Source organism: Pygocentrus nattereri, chromosome 16 (genome assembly GCF_015220715.1).
Source record: "Pygocentrus nattereri isolate fPygNat1 chromosome 16, fPygNat1.pri, whole genome shotgun sequence".
Classification (NCBI taxonomy): domain Eukaryota; kingdom Metazoa; phylum Chordata; class Actinopteri; order Characiformes; family Serrasalmidae; genus Pygocentrus; species Pygocentrus nattereri.
Window position 1 is genome coordinate 814638 of NC_051226.1, and position 20000 is coordinate 834637.

Consider the following 20000-nt stretch of genomic DNA (forward strand, 5'->3'; position numbering starts at 1 on the left):
TCGGTAAGATTATCTAGAACTGAGCGTTTCACACCAAACCGCTCTGTTTACTGAATTTAGAAAATTCAATGGAGTTTCCCTTTAAATAGTGTTAAACTCTCAGCATAGGAACTGATGTTTTTAGGCTTCTCCTTTCGGATCATTTTGGTCTAAAATAAAATGCTGGACATCCAAACTGAGAGATCACAATCTAACTCACAATCACAGAGCAGAAAAGGGGCTGAACCCACACAAAGTACGGAGCACAAGCCCAAAACATAGACGAGGATTAAAAGTATCAGCATTTGAAAATACTCAGGAAAGTACAAACCCACCAAAATATCAGTGCTTGATTCAATGTTTTGACTTAACATAGTAAACGACCTGGCTGCCTTAATGTTATGTAAAGTTCAGTGAACTCAGAATAAGCTCAAAGAATGGAAAACACATTTTATTGTCCTGTTAAACTGAAACTGAAAACTTTCTCATTTAATGCAATCAGGCCACTTACCTCTGTGTTAAAACACAATCATCTTGAGTGTTGAGAACTCAGGTACTAGCTGCTGCCTGTATCGGTTCCACACATATGAATTCCATTTGCTTTTGTCATTTTTCATTTTCTTGGCACTTCTGGACGCAGCAGGTTGCTCGCCGCTCTCCATACGTGTAATGTTTTCTCAATGACTCATTTTTCATTTTCATATTCATATGTTCTGACATATTGCCGGTTCTGGCATTCCAATGTGAGGAAAAAGGTGTTTTCAGGAATGTGTAGACGAGGCCGGACATATCAGGAATAATCTGTCACCAGCAGCTGGATATACAAAAGGCCTATAGCTGAGATTTTAAGGTCAAAGGCCAAATAAAAGGGAACGCAGGTGCGCGGAGAACGGGTGGCCCCTCAAACACAATGGAAACTCAATACTAGAACCTTATACACTGTTGACTCAGTGACCTTTGACCTAGTGGCTGATCAGTCGACCGTGGGCAGACAACTTCACTATCAAATCCACAGAGGCTACACACAGACGGTCAGCAGTGAAGAGTGCGACAGTTTACTGAAACAGGGGAACTGACAGACTAAAGAAGGGATGTGTTAAAGGAGGAAGGCCTGCGTGACAAAGGAGTGGACGCATTCAGTCCAGCTGCTTTGGTCAGACATATACGACCACCCTTTAGAGCCACTGTTACTAAAAATAAAACAGCAGACTTCAAGAACAAAGTCATAATGTTTAGAGAAAAAAGTGACGATATTTCAAGAAAAATGTTGATAATAATTAGAGAAAAAGTCATAAGAATATGAGAAAAAAAGTTTATTATATTGGAATATTACAACTTTTTCCTCAAAACATATCAACTTTTTTCTCAAAGTCTACAACTTTTGTAGACTTCGAAAAAACACCATCATAGAGACAAAGACCATAAAATCACCTTCATAGAGATAAACACCAAAACAACACCATCATAGAAATATTTCACTCCCAGAGCCGCAGCTCTCCTCTACAGTTATAATATTACACTCCCAGAGCCGCAGCTCTCCTCTACAGTTATAATATTACACTCCCAGAGCCGCAGCTCTCCTCTACAGTTATAATATTACACTCCCAGAGCCGCAGCTCTCCTCTACAGTTATAATATTACACTCCCAGAGCCGCAGCGCTCCTCTACAGTTATAATATTACGCTCCCAGAGCCGCAGCTCTCCTCTACAGTTATAATATTACACTCCCAGAGCCGCAGCTCTCCTCTACAGTTATAATATTACACTCCCAGAGCCGCAGCTCTCCTCTACAGTTATAATATTACGCTCCCAGAGCTGCAGCTCTCCTCTACAGTTATAATATTACACTCCCAGAGCCGCAGCTCTCCTCTACAGTTATAATATTACACTCCCAGAGCCGCAGCTCTCCTCTACAGTTATAATATTACGCTCCCAGAGCCGCAGCTCTCCTCTACAGTTATAATATTACACTCCCAGAGCCGCAGCTCTACTCTACAGTTATAATATTACACTCCCAGAGCCGCAGCTCTCCTCTACAGTTATAATATTACACTCCCAGAGCCGCAGCTCTCCTCTAGTTATAATATTACACTCCCAGAGCCGCAGCTCTCCTCTGCAGTTATAATATTACACTCCCAGAGCCGCAGCGCTCCTCTACAGTTATAATATTACACTCCCAGAGCCGCAGCTCTCCTCTACAGTTATAATATTACACTCCCAGAGCCGCAGCTCTCCTCTACAGTTATAATATTACACTCCCAGAGCCGCAGCTCTACTCTACAGTTATAATATTACGCTCCCAGAGCCGCAGCTCTCCTCTACAGTTATAATATTACACTCCCAGAGCCGCAGCTCTCCTCTACAGTTATAATATTACACTCCCAGAGCCGCAGCTCTCCTCTACAGTTATAATATTACACTCCCAGAGCCGCAGCTCTCCTCTACAGTTATAATATTACGCTCCCAGAGCCGCAGCGCTCCTCTACAGTTATAATATTACACTCCCAGAGCCGCAGCTCTCCTCTACAGTTATAATATTACACTCCCAGAGCCGCAGCTCTCCTCTACAGTTATAATATTACACTCCCAGAGCCGCAGCGCTCCTCTAGTTATAATATTACACTCCCAGAGCCGCAGCTCTCCTCTACAGTTATAATATTACACTCCCAGAGCCGCAGCTCTCCTCTACAGTTATAATATTACACTCCCAGAGCCGCAGCTCTCCTCTACAGTTATAATATTACACTCCCAGAGCCGCAGCTCTCCTCTACAGTTATAATATTACGCTCCCAGAGCCGCAGCTCTCCTCTACAGTTATAATATTACACTCCCAGAGCCGCAGCTCTCCTCTACAGTTATAATATTACGCTCCCAGAGCCGCAGCGCTCCTCTACAGTTATAATATTACGCTCCCAGAGCCGCAGCTCTCCTCTACAGTTATAATATTACACTCCCAGAGCCGCAGCTCTCCTCTACAGTTATAATATTACGCTCCCAGAGCCGCAGCGCTCCTCTACAGTTATAATATTACACTCCCAGAGCCGCAGCGCTCCTCTACAGTTATAATATTACACTCCCAGAGCCGCAGCTCTCCTCTACAGTTATAATATTACACTCCCAGAGCCGCAGCTCTCCTCTACAGTTATAATATTACACTCCCAGAGCCGCAGCTCTCCTCTACAGTTATAATATTACGCTCCCAGAGCCGCAGCTCTCCTCTACAGTTATAATATTACGCTCCCAGAGCCGCAGCTCTCCTCTACAGTTATAATATTACGCTCCCAGAGCCGCAGCTCTCCTCTACAGTTATAATATTACGCTCCCAGAGCCGCAGCTCTCCTCTACAGTTATAATATTACGCTCCCAGAGCCGCAGCTCTCCTCTACAGTTATAATATTACGCTCCCAGAGCCGCAGCTCTCCTCTACAGTTATAATATTACGCTCCCAGAGCCGCAGCTCTCCTCTACAGTTATAATATTACGCTCCCAGAGCCGCAGCGCTCCTCTACAGTTATAATATTACACTCCCAGAGCCGCAGCGCTCCTCTACAGTTATAATATTACACTCCCAGAGCCGCAGCTCTCCTCTACAGTTATAATATTACACTCCCAGAGCCGCAGCGCTCCTCTACAGTTATAATATTACCTCCCAGAGCCGCAGCTCTCCTCTACAGTTATAATATTACACTCCCAGAGCCGCAGCTCTCCTCTACAGTTATAATATTACACTCCCAGAGCCGCAGCTCTCCTCTACAGTTATAATATTACACTCCCAGAGCCGCAGCTCTCCTCTACAGTTATAATATTACACTCCCAGAGCCGCAGCTCTCCTCTACAGTTATAATATTACACTCCCAGAGCCGCAGCACTCCTCTACAGTTATAATATTACACTCCCAGAGCCGCAGCTCTCCGCTACAGTTATAATATTACACTCCCAGAGCCGCAGCTCTCCTCTACAGTTATAATATTACACTCCCAGAGCCGCAGCTCTCCTCTACAGTTATAATATTACACTCCCAGAGCCGCAGCTCTCCTCTACAGTTATAATATTACACTCCCAGAGCCGCAGCTCTCCTCTCACAGTTTATAATATTACACTCCCAGAGCCGCAGCTCTCCTCCACAGTTATAATATTACACTCCCAGAGCCGCAGCTCTCCTCTACAGTTATAATATTACACTCCCAGAGCCGCAGCTCTCCTCTACAGTTATAATATTACACTCCCAGAGCCGCAGCTCTCCTCTACAGTTATAATATTACGCTCCCAGAGCCGCAGCTCTCCTCTACAGTTATAATATTACGCTCCCAGAGCCGCAGCGCTCCTCTACAGTTATAATATTACGCTCCCAGAGCCGCAGCGCTCCTCTACAGTTATAATATTACGACTCCCAGAGCCGCAGCTCTCCTCTACAGTTAATAATATTACGCTCCCAGAGCCGCAGCTCTCCTCTACAGTTATAATATTACGCTCCCAGAGCCGCAGCTCTCCTCTACAGTTATAATATTACACTCCCAGAGCCGCAGCGCTCCTCTACAGTTATAATATTACACTCCCAGAGCCGCAGCTCTCCTCTACAGTTATAATATTACACTCCCAGAGCCGCAGCTCTCCTCTACAGTTATAATATTACACTCCCAGAGCCGCCAGCTCTCCTCTACAGTTATAATATTACACTCCCAGAGCCGCAGCTCTCCTCTACAGTTATAATATTACACTCCCAGAGCCGCAGCTCTCCTCTACAGTTATAATATTACACTCCCAGAGCCGCAGCTCTCCTCTACAGTTATAATATTACGCTCCCAGAGCCGCAGCTCTCCTCTACAGTTATAATATTACGCTCCCAGAGCGCAGCTCTCCTCTACAGTTTATAATATTACACTCCCAGAGCCGCAGCTCTCCTCTACAGTTATAATATTACACTCCCAGAGCCGCAGCGCTCCTCTACAGTTATAATATTACGCTCCCAGAGCCGCAGCTCTCCTCTACAGTTAAAATTATACTCTCCCAGAGCCGCAGCTCTCCTCTACAGTTATAATATTACGCTCCCAGAGCGCAGCGCTCCTCTACAGTTATAATATTACACTCCCAGAGCCGCAGCGCTCCTCTACAGTTTATAATATTACGCTGCCAGAGCCGCAGCTTCTCCTCTACAGTTATAATATTATAGCTCCAGACCGCAGCGCTGCCTCTACAGTTATAATATTACAGCTCCAGAGCCCGCAGCTCTCCTCTACAGTTTAATAATATTAACAGCTCCCAGAGCAGCAGCTTCTCCTCTACAGTTATAATATTACACTCCAGGAGCCGCAGCTTCTCCTCTACAGTTTATAATATTACGCTCCAGAGCCGGCAGCTCTCCTCTACAGTTATAATATACGCTCCAGAGCCGCAGCTCTCCTCTACAGTTATATATTACACTCCCAGAGCCGCAGCGCTCCTCTACAGTTTAATATTACACTCCCAGAGCCGCAGCTCTCCTCTACAGTTATAATATTACACTCCCAGAGCCGCAGCTCTCCTCTACAGTTATAATATTACACTCCAGAGCCGCAGCTCTCCTCTACAGTTATAATATTACACTCCCAGAGCCGCAGCTCTCCTCTACAGTTATAATATTACACTCCCAGAGCCGCAGCTCTCCTCTACAGTTATAATATTACACTCCCAGAGCCGCAGCTCTCCTCTACAGTTATAATATTACACTCCCAGAGCCGCAGCTCTCCTCTACAGTTATAATATTACACTCCCAGAGCCGCAGCGCTCCTCTACAGTTATAATATTACACTCCCAGAGCCGCAGCGCTCCTCTACAGTTATAATATTACACTCCCAGAGCCGCAGCTCTCCTCTACAGTTATAATATTACACTCCCAGAGCCGCAGCGCTGCTCTACAGTTATAATATTACGCTCCCAGAGCCGCAGCTCTCCTCTACAGTTATAATATTACACTCCCAGAGCCGCAGCTCTCCTCTACAGTTATAATATTACGCTCCCAGAGCCGCAGCTCTCCTCTACAGTTATAATATTACACTCCCAGAGCCGCAGCTCTCCTCTACAGTTATAATATTACGCTCCCAGAGCCGCAGCGCTCCTCTACAGTTATAATATTACACTCCCAGAGCCGCAGCTCTCCTCTACAGTTATAATATTACACTCCAGAGCCGCAGCGCTCCTCTACAGTTATAATATTACACTCCCAGAGCCGCAGCTCTCCTCTACAGTTATAATATTACACTCCCAGAGCCGCAGCTCTCCTCTACAGTTATAATATTACACTCCCAGAGCCGCAGCTCTCCTCTAGTTATAATATTACACTCCAGAGCCGCAGCTCTCCTCTACAGTTATAATATTACACCTCCGAGAGCCGCAGCTCTCCTCTACAGTTATAATATTACGCTCCCAGAGCCGCAGCTCTCCTCTACAGTTATAATATTACGCTCCCAGAGCCGCAGCTCTCCTCTACAGTTATAATATTACACTCCCAGAGCCGCAGCGCTCCTCTACAGTTATAATATTACACTCCCAGAGCCGCAGCTCTCCTCTACAGTTATAATATTACACTCCCAGAGCCGCAGCTCTCCTCTACAGTTATAATATTACACTCCCAGAGCCGCAGCTCTCCTCTACAGTTATAATATTACACTCCCAGAGCCGCAGCTCTCCTCTACAGTTATAATATTACACTCCCAGAGCCGCAGCTCTCCTCTACAGTTATAATATTACGCTCCCAGAGCCGCAGCGCTCCTCTACAGTTATAATATTACGCTCCCAGAGCCGCAGCGCTCCTCTACAGTTATAATATTACACTCCCAGAGCCGCAGCTCTCCTCTACAGTTATAATATTACACTCCCAGAGCCGCAGCGCTCCTCTACAGTTATAATATTACACTCCCAGAGCCGCAGCTCTCCTCTACAGTTATAATATTACACTCCCAGAGCCGCAGCTCTCCTCTACAGTTATAATATTACACTCCCAGAGCCGCAGCTCTCCTCTAGTTATAATATTACACTCCCAGAGCCGCAGCTCTCCTCTACAGTTATAATATTACACTCCGAGAGCCGCAGCTCTCCTCTACAGTTATAATATTACGCTCCCAGAGCCGCAGCTCTCCTCTACAGTTATAATATTACACTCCAGAGCCGCAGCTCTCCTCTACAGTTATAATATTACGCTCCCAGAGCCGCAGCTCTCCTCTACAGTTATAATATTACGCTCCCAGAGCCGCAGCTCTCCTCTACAGTTATAATATTACGCTCCCAGAGCCGCAGCTCTCCTCTACAGTTATAATATTACACTCCAGAGCCGCAGCTCTCCTCTACAGTTATAATATTACGCTCCCAGAGCCGCAGCTCTCCTCTACAGTTATAATATTACGCTCCCAGAGCCGCAGCTCTCCTCTACAGTTATAATATAGTTATCATATTACGCTCCCAGAGCCGCAGCTCTCCTCTACAGTTATAATATTACACTCCCAGAGCCGCAGCTCTCCTCTACAGTTATAATATTACACTCCCAGAGCCGCAGCTCTCCTCTACAGTTATAATATTACGCTCCCAGAGCCGCAGCGCTCCTCTACAGTTATAATATTACACTCCCAGAGCCGCAGCTCTCCTCTACAGTTATAATATTACACTCTCAGAGCCGCAGCTCTCCTCTACAGTTATAATATAGTTATAATATTACACTCCCAGAGCCGCAGCTCTCCTCTACAGTTATAATATTACGCTCCCAGAGCCGCAGCGCTCCTCTACAGTTATAATATTACACTCCCAGAGCCGCAGCTCTCCTCTACAGTTATAATATTACGCTCCCAGAGCCGCAGCTCTCCTCTACAGTTATAATATTACACTCCCAGAGCCGCAGCTCTCCTCTACAGTTATAATATTACGCTCCCAGAGCCGCAGCTCTCCTCTACAGTTATAATATTACGCTCCCAGAGCCGCAGCTCTCCTCTACAGTTATAATATTACGCTCCCAGAGCCGCAGCTCTCCTCTACAGTTATAATATAGTTATAATATTACGCTCCCAGAGCCGCAGCTCTCCTCTACAGTTATAATATTATGCTCCCAGAGCCGCAGCTCTCCTCTACAGTTATAATATTACGCTCCCAGAGCCGCAGCTCTCCTCTACAGTTATAATATTACACTCCCAGAGCCGCAGCTCTCCTCTACAGTTATAATATTACACTCTCAGAGCCGCAGCTCTCCTCTACAGTTATAATATAGTTATAATATTACACTCCCAGAGCCGCAGCTCTCCTCTACAGTTATAATATTACGCTCCCAGAGCCGCAGCTCTCCTCTACAGTTATAATATTACGCTCCCAGAGCCGCAGCTCTCCTCTACAGTTATAATATAGTTATCATATTACGCTCCCAGAGCCGCAGCTCTCCTCTACAGTTATAATATTACGCTCCCAGAGCCGCAGCTCTCCTCTACAGTTATAATATTACACTCCCAGAGCCGCAGCTCTCCTCTACAGTTATAATATTACGCTCCCAGAGCCGCAGCTCTCCTCTACAGTTATAATATTACGCTCCCAGAGCTGCAGCTCTCCTCTACAGTTATAATATTACACTCCCAGAGCCGCAGCTCTCCTCTACAGTTATAATATTACGCTGCCAGAGCCGCAGCTCTCCTCTACAGTTATAATATTATGCTCCCAGAGCCGCAGCTCTCCTCTACAGTTATAATATTACACTCCCAGAGCCGCAGCTCTCCTCTACAGTTATAATATTACGCTCCCAGAGCCGCAGCTCTCCTCTACAGTTATAATATTACGCTCCCAGAGCCGCAGCTCTCCTCTACAGTTATAATATTACGCTCCCAGAGCCGCAGCTCTCCTCTACAGTTATAATATTACGCTCCCAGAGCCGCAGCTCTCCTCTACAGTTATAATATAGTTATAATATTACGCTCCCAGAGCCGCAGCTCTCCTCTACAGTTATAATATTATGCTCCCAGAGCCGCAGCTCTCCTCTACAGTTATAATATTACGCTCCCAGAGCCGCAGCTCTCCTCTACAGTTATAATATTACACTCCCAGAGCCGCAGCTCTCCTCTAGTTATAATATTACACTCCCAGAGCCGCAGCTCTCCTCTACAGTTATAATATTACACTCTCAGAGCCGCAGCTCTCCTCTACAGTTATAATATTACGCTGCCAGAGCCGCAGCTCTCCTCTACAGTTATAATATTACACTCCCAGAGCCGCAGCTCTCCTCTACAGTTATAATATTACACTCCCAGAGCCGCAGCTCTCCTCTACAGTTATAATATAGTTATAATATTACGCTCCCAGAGCCGCAGCTCTCCTCTACAGTTATAATATTACACTCCCAGAGCCGCAGCTCTCCTCTACAGTTATAATATTACGCTCCCAGAGCCGCAGCTCTACTCTACAGTTATAATATTACACTCCCAGAGCCGCAGCTCTCCTCTACAGTTATAATATTACACTCCCAGAGCCGCAGCTCTCCTCTAGTTATAATATTACACTCCCAGAGCCGCAGCTCTCCTCTGCAGTTATAATATTACGCTCCCAGAGCCGCAGCTCTCCTCTACAGTTATAATATTACGCTCCCAGAGCCGCAGCTCTCCTCTGCAGTTATAATATTACGCTCCCAGAGCCGCAGCTCTCCTCTACAGTTATAATATTACACTCCCAGAGCCGCAGCTCTCCTCTACAGTTATAATATTACACTCCCAGAGCCGCAGCTCTCCTCTACAGTTATAATATTACACTCCCAGAGCCGCAGCTCTCCTCTACAGTTATAATATTACACTCCCAGAGCCGCAGCTCTCCTCTACAGTTATAATATTACACTCCCAGAGCCGCAGCTCTCCTCTACAGTTATAATATTACACTCCCAGAGCCGCAGCTCTCCTCTACAGTTATAATATTACACTCCCAGAGCCGCAGCTCTCCTCTACAGTTATAATATTACACTCCCAGAGCCGCAGCTCTCCTCTACAGTTATAATATTACACTCCCAGAGCCGCAGCTCTCCTCTACAGTTATAATATTACACTCCCAGAGCCGCAGCGCTCCTCTACAGTTATAATATTACGCTCCCAGAGCCGCAGCTCTCCTCTACAGTTATAATATTACGCTCCCAGAGCCGCAGCGCTCCTCTACAGTTATAATATTACGCTCCCAGAGCCGCAGCGCTCCTCTACAGTTATAATATTACACTCCCAGAGCCGCAGCTCTCCTCTACAGTTATAATATTACACTCCCAGAGCCGCAGCTCTCCTCTACAGTTATAATATTACACTCCCAGAGCCGCAGCGCTCCTCTACAGTTATAATTGTTGAATATAGAAGAGAAATTAATAAAGCCCGCTCAGAGTATCTGGCCTCTCAGATCGAGATTAATAAAAACAACCCTAGAGTTCTCTTTAGTGTTATTTCTAAACTGACTAAAAATCAGGCAGGTACTGATCCTCAGATTCCAGCAATCCACACTAGCAATGCTTTTATGGACTATTTTGATAATAAAATCGAAAATATTCGGGACAAAATTCAACAGATAAATAGCACATCTTGTCTGTCATCTGGTGTGGCTGATATAGAACAAAATCCAGCTACCGAAGTCAGGTTGGAAGTTTTTAACCCACTACATCATTTAGAACTGGAGAAAATTATCTCCTCATCAAACTGCACAACCTGTACACTTGATGCAGTTCCCACAAAACTATTAAAACAGGTATTACCAGACATAATTAAACCACTATTAACAATAGTAAACTCATCATTAAACCTGGGGTATGTTCCCAAAGCCTTTAAACTAGCAGTAATTAAACCTTTGATCAAGAAACCAAATCTTGATCCTAGTGTACTATCTAACTATAGACCTATTTCAAATTTACCATTTATTTCTAAGATTTTAGAAAAGGCCGTGGCCCAACAACTTGGCTCTTATCTGCAAAGAAACCAGATCTATGAAAAATTCCAATCTGGATTTAGGCCTCATCATAGCACTGAGACAGCTCTAGTTAAGATAACAAATGATCTGCTTCTTGCCGCTGACCAAGGCTGCGTTTCTTTACTGGTACTTCTTGATCTGAGCGCAGCTTTTGATACAATAGATCATAATATCCTCCTAGAAAGATTAGAGAAAATGGTCGGTATAACTGGAACTGCCTTATCGTGGTTCAAATCATACTTGACCGATCGTTTTCAGTTTGTGAGGGTAAATAATATACCCTCCAATTATACAAAGGTTAGATATGGAGTTCCACAAGGCTCTATCTTAGGACCGTTATTATTTACGTTATACATGCTCCCCTGGGCAAAGTTATTAGAAAACATAATGTTAATTTTCATTGTTATGCAGACGACACGCAGCTCTTCATATCAGCCAAACCTGATGACAAACAGAGAATAAAGAAAATGGAGGATTGCGTAAAAGATGTGAAATCATGGATGTCACACAACTTTCTTCTATTAAATAGTGATAAAACAGAAGTTCTTCTATTAGGCCCTAAAGCTGCTAGAAATAAATTATCACACCTAATGTTGAATCTGGCCGACTTCTCAGTCACACCTGGTTCAACAGCTAAAAATCTTGGCGTTATCATAGATTCAGATCTAGCATTTGATAAACACATATCTAATGTTACTAAAACAGCTTTTCTACATCTCCGTAACATCGCCAAGCTAAGAAATGCTTTATCCTTACATGACGCAGAAGAATTAGTACATGCCTTCATTACGTCAAGGCTAGACTACTGTAATGCGCTACTGTCAGGATGTTCTAGCAGTAACTTAAATAAACTTCAGCTAGTTCAAAATGCTGCAGCCAGGGTCCTTACTAAAACTAGAAAATTTGACCATATTAGTCCAGTCCTATCAGCTCTTCACTGGCTTCCAGTCAAATTCCGCATAGACTATAAAATTCTCCTGTTAACGTATAAAGCCCTACATGGGCTCGCTCCTGAGTATCTGAGAGACCTTATCTCCTATTATGAACCACCACGATTACTTAGATCACAGGGTGCTGGCTTCCTAGTAGTTCCCAAAATTCAGAGAAGCTCTGCAGGAGGAAGAGCTTTCTCTTATAAAGCGCCCCAACTCTGGAATAATCTCCCCGATAATGTTCGGGACTCAGACACAGTCTCAATCTTTAAGTCTAGACTAAAAACTTACTTGTTTAGTTTAGCTTTTGGTAGTTAATGTTAATTCCCTTTAGATAAGGCTGCAGATCCAGGGGTTCATGGACATAGTGAATTGTGGGTAAACTGAGATGCTGGTGCTGCTGTCACTCACTACATGCAGTCACTCAGGTTTGTGGACGGTGGAGTGGGTGAATGCCAGTGTCTCAGGGAGCCTCCGTGTCTATGTTACCTTCTGGCTCTCTCCCTTTAGTTAGGCTGTTATATTCAGACCTGCCGGAGTCATTAGTCACACTCTGATAATTTTTTACATTTTCTGTTCTTCATAAATCCAGTCTAAACTAATTCCTAAATCTTTCCTTCCTCCGAGTTACTGACTGTCCACCGGTCCGGCCCAATACTGATGGATGTCCCACCCTCAAGTCCCCCTGTCCCCCTGATTGACCAGACTGATGGAAGTTTCTGGAACGCAGCTTCTCCACTACAGATCACATCCAAATCTATATGAACTCTAATTGTTTCCACTGTTGATTATACACACCTGAATATATTAGAACTGCGTGGATGTAAAATTGACTTTTCAATGTTTAACTTATAAGTTGTCTGACCAGTGGTAGGATGGTCCCCCCTTTAGATGTGAGTCTTGGTCCTCCCGAGGTTTCTTCCTCCTCCAGCTCTGAGGGAGTTTTTCCTTGCCTCAGCGCTCACGGGGGTTCTGTATATTCTGTATATTATGTTCAGTGTTTTGTCTGATTCTCTGTGCTGTGATTCCCATTTTTGTAAAGCTGCTTTGTGACAACATCAGTTGTAAAAAGCGCTATATAAATAAATTTGATTTGATTTGATTTGATAATATTACACTCCCAGAGCTGCAGCTCTCCTCTACAGTTATAATATTACACTCCCAGAGCCGCAGCTCTCCTCTACAGTTATAATATTACACTCCCAGAGCTGCAGCTCTCCTCTACAGTTATAATATTACACTCCCAGAGCCGCAGCTCTCCTCTACAGTTATAATATTACACTCCCAGAGCCGCAGCTCTCCTCTACAGTTATAATATTACACTCCCAGAGCCGCAGCTCTCCTCTACAGTTATAATATTACACTCCCAGAGCCGCAGCTCTCCTCTAGTTATAATATTACACTCCCAGAGCCGCAGCTCTCCTCTACAGTTATAATATTACACTCCCAGAGCCGCAGCTCTCCTCTACAGTTATAATATTACACTCCCAGAGCCGCAGCGCTCCTCTACAGTTATAATATTACACTCCCAGAGCCGCAGCTCTCCTCTACAGTTATAATATTACACTCCCAGAGCCGCAGCTCTCCTCTACAGTTATAATATTACACTCCCAGAGCCGCAGCTCTCCTCTAGTTATAATATTACACTCCCAGAGCCGCAGCTCTCCTCTACAGTTATAATATTACACTCCCAGAGCCGCAGCTCTCCTCTACAGTTATAATATTACGCTCCCAGAGCCGCAGCTCTCCTCTACAGTTATAATATTACACTCCCAGAGCCGCAGCTCTCCTCTAGTTATAATATTACACTCCCAGAGCCGCAGCTCTCCTCTAGTTATAATATTACACTCCCAGAGCCGCAGCGCTCCTCTACAGTTATAATATTACACTCCCAGAGCCGCAGCTCTCCTCTACAGTTATAATATTACACTCCCAGAGCCGCAGCGCTCCTCTACAGTTATAATATTACACTCCCAGAGCCGCAGCTCTCCTCTACAGTTATAATATTACACTCCCAGAGCCGCAGCTCTCCTCTACAGTTATAATATTACACTCCCAGAGCCGCAGCTCTCCTCTAGTTATAATATTACACTCCCAGAGCCGCAGCTCTCCTCTACAGTTATAATATTACACTCCCAGAGCCGCAGCTCTCCTCTACAGTTATAATATTACACTCCCAGAGCCGCAGCTCTCCTCTACAGTTATAATATTACACTCCCAGAGCCGCAGCTCTCCTCTACAGTTATAATATTACACTCCCAGAGCCGCAGCTCTCCTCTAGTTATAATATTACACTCCCAGAGCCGCAGCGCTCCTCTAGTTATAATATTACACTCCCAGAGCCGCAGCGCTCCTCTACAGTTATAATATTACACTCCCAGAGCCGCAGCTCTCCTCTACAGTTATAATATTACACTCCCAGAGCCGCAGCTCTCCTCTAGTTATAATATTACACTCCCAGAGCCGCAGCGCTCCTCTAGTTATAATATTACACTCCCAGAGCCGCAGCGCTCCTCTACAGTTATAATATTACACTCCCAGAGCCGCAGCTCTCCTCTACAGTTATAATATTACGCTCCCAGAGCCGCAGCTCTCCTCTACAGTTATAATATTACGCTCCCAGAGCCGCAGCTCTCCTCTACAGTTATAATATTACACTCCCAGAGCCGCAGCTCTCCTCTACAGTTATAATATTACGCTCCCAGAGCCGCAGCTCTCCTCTACAGTTATAATATTACACTCCCAGAGCCGCAGCTCTCCTCTACAGTTATAATATTACACTCCCAGAGCCGCAGCGCTCCTCTACAGTTATAATATTACGCTCCCAGAGCCGCAGCTCTCCTCTACAGTTATAATATTACACTCCCAGAGCCGCAGCTCTCCTCTACAGTTATAATATTACGCTCCCAGAGCCGCAGCTCTCCTCTACAGTTATAATATTACACTCCCAGAGCCGCAGCGCTCCTCTAGTTATAATATTACACTCCCAGAGCTGTCAAACTCTAACTTCAGTACAATATGTGCACTAAAGGATATCAATACATCCCTTGTAGCAGCAGCAGAGCAATCAACCCCAACTCATTCTTACAGCATCTCAAACGAAGTGGATGACTAACAGCTCGTCCTCGGTTCGCTCTGAGAGTGAAGTAAGCAGCGTGCTGGGCAGACACGCGTGACGTGAGTGCAAAGAAGATGCAGTTTCAGTCACAGCTGGCTGGAAGTTTAGAAACAACAGATTGTTTTTTAATGGTTTCTAGACAAAAAAGTCCATATCCTGCATGAACGCATTAAATCTGCCCAAATGCTACATAAAACCAGCAGTTTCACCTGCAGTACTATAACATCGCATTTACAACCACCATCACGGCAATGATACAATGTGCTTTGGCACTAAATGACAGCCTTTGGCTTTTGCTTGCACAACTGTGATATTATTTGCAATAACACCCGAGTCCTCTGTACTGCGCAAACGTCTTAGGCAGCCTAGATAATGCTTTAAAACTGCTTATCTAGCAGTGAGTGTGTTATTTTCAGTAAAAACACACTCACTATATTTCCTAAAGTATTGGCTCATCTGGCTTCACACGCATATGAACTTAAGTGACATCCCATTGTTAATCCATAGGGTTTAATGTGATCTCGGCCCACCCTTTGCAGCTACAACAGCTTCAGCTCTTCTGGGAAGGCTTTCCACAAGGGTTAGGAGTGTTTATGGGAATTTCTGACCGTTCTTCCAGAAGCGCATTTGTGAGGTCAGACGCTGATGTTGGACGAGAAGGCCTGGCTCACAGTCTCCGCTCTAATTCATCCCAAAGGTGTTCTATGGGGTTGAGGTCAGGACTTCCACAGCAAACTGGCTCATCCGTGTCTTTATGGACCTGCTTTGTGCACTGGTGTGCAGTCATGTTGGAGCAGGAAGGGGCCGTCCCCAAACTGTTCCCACAAAGTTGGGAGCAGGAAATTGTCCAGAATCTCTTGGTGCTGAAGCTTTAAGAGTCTAATAATAACAGAAAACTAAAACACCTTTGTGGGACTGATCAAACTGTTTCATGGGCTTGATCTGACCCAAGTGCCTTGTGCTTGACACACGGGGTATAAAGGCAGACCATGAGCTCCACGTTTTTGGGTTATACACTGGTCAGGCTTAACAATCTGACCACCTCCTCGTTTCTACGCTCACTGTCCACTTTATCAGCTCCACTGACCGTTCAGTTCCCCTCTGTAGTTCTACAGTTACAGACTGTAGTCCATCTGTTTCTCTGATACTCTGTTACCCTGTTCTTCAGTGGTCAGGACCCCCATGGACCCCCACAGAGCAGGTACTGTTTGGGTGGTGGGTCATTCTCAGCACTGCAGTAACACTGATGGGGTGGTGGTGTGTTAGTGGGTCTACTGGTCTCTACTTTTAATGGAAGCCAACGGAACCAGAATCTTTAAGTCATTTTGGGTCGTTTCTTTTGGTCCATCTTTCATGAAATTTACACACAACGTAAAGGGCAACAGGCATTTTCACATTACAAAAAAAAACAGATATACAAGGTTTTCATCTGACATCATGGGATATAAATATCATAATTTTCAAAATTCATGGATACATGCGTGGTGTTTTTTCCATCATCAGCATTCCATATAAGCTCAGGAGACTCATGTAGGTAATACTAATTCTGTATCATTGCTGGCATGAAAAAACCTTCCATCTCCCAAATGAAAACTTTATCTTAAAACCATCTTAACTGGCCCATTTTGCAGGAACTGTCTGCACAGTGTGAAAAGCAGCTGGCATTTCCTAACAGCATATAAAGGCACAAGGTTCGGATGAGAGCAGTGATGCATAACCTATAGTGTGGATTAGACAGCGAGACTGACCTCCTCCAAACGGAGCCCATATGACCCTGCGGATGGTCTTCACCCAATCCTCCATGTCGTTCTGTGTGCTGGCCATGAGCAAGTAAGTCTCATGGTTGGCTGTCATCCGCTCCCTGTCGCCCCCTGTGGAGAAGCAGGGAAAAAATGTCAATTTAATGGATTCCTGTGCTGGAGATCACAGTCCATCCAAAACGATTACATTTTCCATCATCAACATTCCATATAAGCTCAGAAGACTCGTGTAGGTTCTCTGGTGGTTCTGGATGGTAAATAAAGTGTCTATATCTGTGTTGTAGTCATGGCGACGTCTGGTTCCCATCACCACCACTGTAGAGACGTCTGAACCACTTCACACCAAACCCTCTGAACCTCTGATCACACCTCACACACTCAAACACACAGAAATCAACAACAAAAATCTGTGAAATTTGCTTTTACCCATGTTTTTATTTATTTATTATTATCTAGCATGTAGCCAAAACTACAAACCACTACTGTTTGACAGCAGCAGCTGCAGAGACAATATATCACCAGCACTACCATCAATAAAATCCTACATGTTTATATCTTCTCAAATTGGGCTGGTAAACCACACAAAGGGCTATTTTAAGTCAGGACAGCTGGTCTTGTAAGCAGCCCAGAACCCACCTGCACCCTCATTACAGAGCACAACCCCCATCACACCTTCACAGCTATTCTCACAGCCTCACCGAGACGCTGCCAAACCGCTTGTCAACGACCAATTAGGCTGCAGTAATTACAGGTGAATGGTAATAAATGCCTCTGGTTTGTAAAGCCCTGCGGTGTGTTGGGAGTCTGTCATTACTCCCAGACTGACGGTGGTAATTTACATTCTCCAGCCAGCAGAGGAGCAAAGACTCAGGAAGGACGTTCAGACCTTAACTCCTCTCCTAATCTACACTGCGTCAGCACGGCCGCACGTATGGAAAACATTCGGACAAGAAATACGTGTCAAGTACACAGCATTCCAGGCCGGAATGCATTTGAGAATATATTTTACAATGGCTTCTTTTAAAATGTGAGCAATATCACACATAGAAATGTACCACAGAAAATAAAACAGCCAAAGTTTGAGGATGTAAGACATTTTTTCAGTGAGTTGAGCAGTTTTAAAGTTGCCTTATTTTGCAATTTGTTATTTATTTCAAAACTTTGAAACAAAAAATCATGCCATACTACTTTATTTAGAATTTTATAACTGAATTACATTTTTTTGATCGTTTTCTTAATAAACACACACGGCTGGACGGCTGCACCACCTGGCACGTTAGACTTCTGGTAGTGAAAAGAAACTAAAATGAATTTTAGATGGACGCCCTGAAAGTTGTTCCACCCAAAAGAGGTCTTGTTGAACAATTTATTAAATTATTTTTGGTGAAGATAATGGACATTAATAAAATGCCGCTCATGTGAATGATCCCTAAACTTATATGATAATATATAATATGACGGATCAAATCCACATCCGCACTCTGCTCTCGCATTCTGGACCAACTTTATACTCAACTGATACCCAGACCCACATGCTGTGCTCCTGCATCTCCATTTAGAGTGAAACATCTCCACATGTTTCTGAAGCCTGAACGATAGATTTTCCAGTGCAGCCAAGCTGCCCACTCCTGCATACCAGTGAGGTGCAGATGGTGCTGGAGAACCTCCCCACTCTCTACCAATCCATTTACGGCCTAGCATTAAGACCGTCTGAGTCCAGTCAGCCTCATAGGCTCCAAAAGCAGAGGCCCCCCCAAGACGCACAATCCAGGTGAGAACTGAGCGTGTTTGCCCAGGATTCCCTCAATAGAGTATCGGATGTCAGACCAGGAAGCCGGTATATCAGAGCATTCCCACATCGTGTGTATCAGTGTGTCTGGCTCGGCTCCACAGCGCCAACCAGTGGGCCTATCTAGCAGGCTGATTCTATATAGTCTAGACGCAGTCCAATATGCTCCGTTTAGGATTTTAAGCTGAATGAGTCGTGGCTTCAGCTCTCTGGACACTTTCTTTGGAAGCCTCCTGTCCCACTCTGAGTAAAAGAGGCATGACGACCTGTTTCCCGAGCTGTCCTGGGAGCGGATTCTTTGCTGTTAAGGACAGAGAACGGTGAAATGCCTTGGAAAGGCAGGTACTGTGGAGCTGATGTTGACGCAGTTTGAGTTTAGGCTGCTTTGAAATCGTCTTTAACAGTCGCTGAGCACAAAGTCACTGTGAACAAAAGCCAAAAGTAACGGCAGCTTTCAGAGTAGAAACCAGTCACAGAAGAGCTGGGATTATGCTGAAAAAGAGGAGGTAGGCAAGGTGGACGTTTAAGACTTTAATAACAGGGAATTTTATCGAGCATTATTTATCCGTACTCTCTCATACTTTACTCTCAACAATGTCTGGCGTTTATTCTGCCTGATGTATGTAAAATATGTCTTGCTACTGTAGCACTGAAATTTCCCCTCGAGATTAATAAAGATCTATCTGTCTGTCTGTCTGTCTGTCTGCTTATCTGTGTCTGTCTGTCTGTTTATCTGTCTGTCTGTCTGTCTGTCTGTCTGCTTATCTGTGTCTGTCTGTCTGTTTATCTATCTGTCTGTCTGTCTGTCTGTTTATCTATCTATCTATCTATCTATCTATCTATCTATCTATCTATCTATCTATCTATCTGTCTATCTGTCTGTCTGTCTGTCTGTTTATCTATCTATCTATCTATCTATCTATCTATCTATCTATCTATCTATCTATCTGTCTGTCTGTCTGTCTGTCTGTCTGTCTGTCTGTCTGTCTGCTTATCTGTGTCTGTCTGTCTGTTTATCTGTCTGTCTGTCTGTCTGTCTGCTTATCTGTGTCTGTCTGTCTGTTTATCTATCTGTCTGTCTGTCTGTCTGTTTATCTATCTATCTATCTATCTATCTATCTATCTATCTATCTATCTATCTATCGATCTATCTATCTGTCTGTCTGTCTGTCTGTCTGTCTGTTTATCTATCTATCTATCTATCTATCTATCTATCTATCTATCTATCTATCTGTCTGTCTGTCTGTCTGTCTGTCTGTCTGTCTGTTTATCTATCTGTCTCTATCTGCCTGTCTGTCTGTCGGTTTATCTATCTGTGTCTGTCTGTCAGTCTGTCTCTCTGTCCATCTATCTATCTATCTATCTATCTATCTATCTATCTATCTATCTATCTATCGCAGGGAGACGGATGGTCATGTAATGGTTAACGGGGAAATGATTGGACTGAAAGGCTGAATTATTAATGCCATTCACTGAGTCTGCTCTGCCTC

At 44.4% G+C, this 20000-nt stretch overlaps 1 protein-coding gene across 6 annotated transcripts in view; it reads right to left on the bottom strand.

Annotated features, from left to right (window-relative positions):
* arhgap24 (Rho GTPase activating protein 24) overlaps nucleotides 1-20000 on the bottom strand; it is a 255642-nt gene that overhangs the window by 32278 nt on the left and 203364 nt on the right. For all 6 annotated transcript variants that reach the window (XM_037546000.1, XM_037545996.1, XM_037545995.1 and 3 more), the window contains one exon: nucleotides 16710-16832. In XM_037546000.1, coding sequence (XP_037401897.1) covers nucleotides 16710-16832 — 123 coding nt within the window. The remainder of the gene's footprint in view (nucleotides 1-16709; nucleotides 16833-20000) is intronic.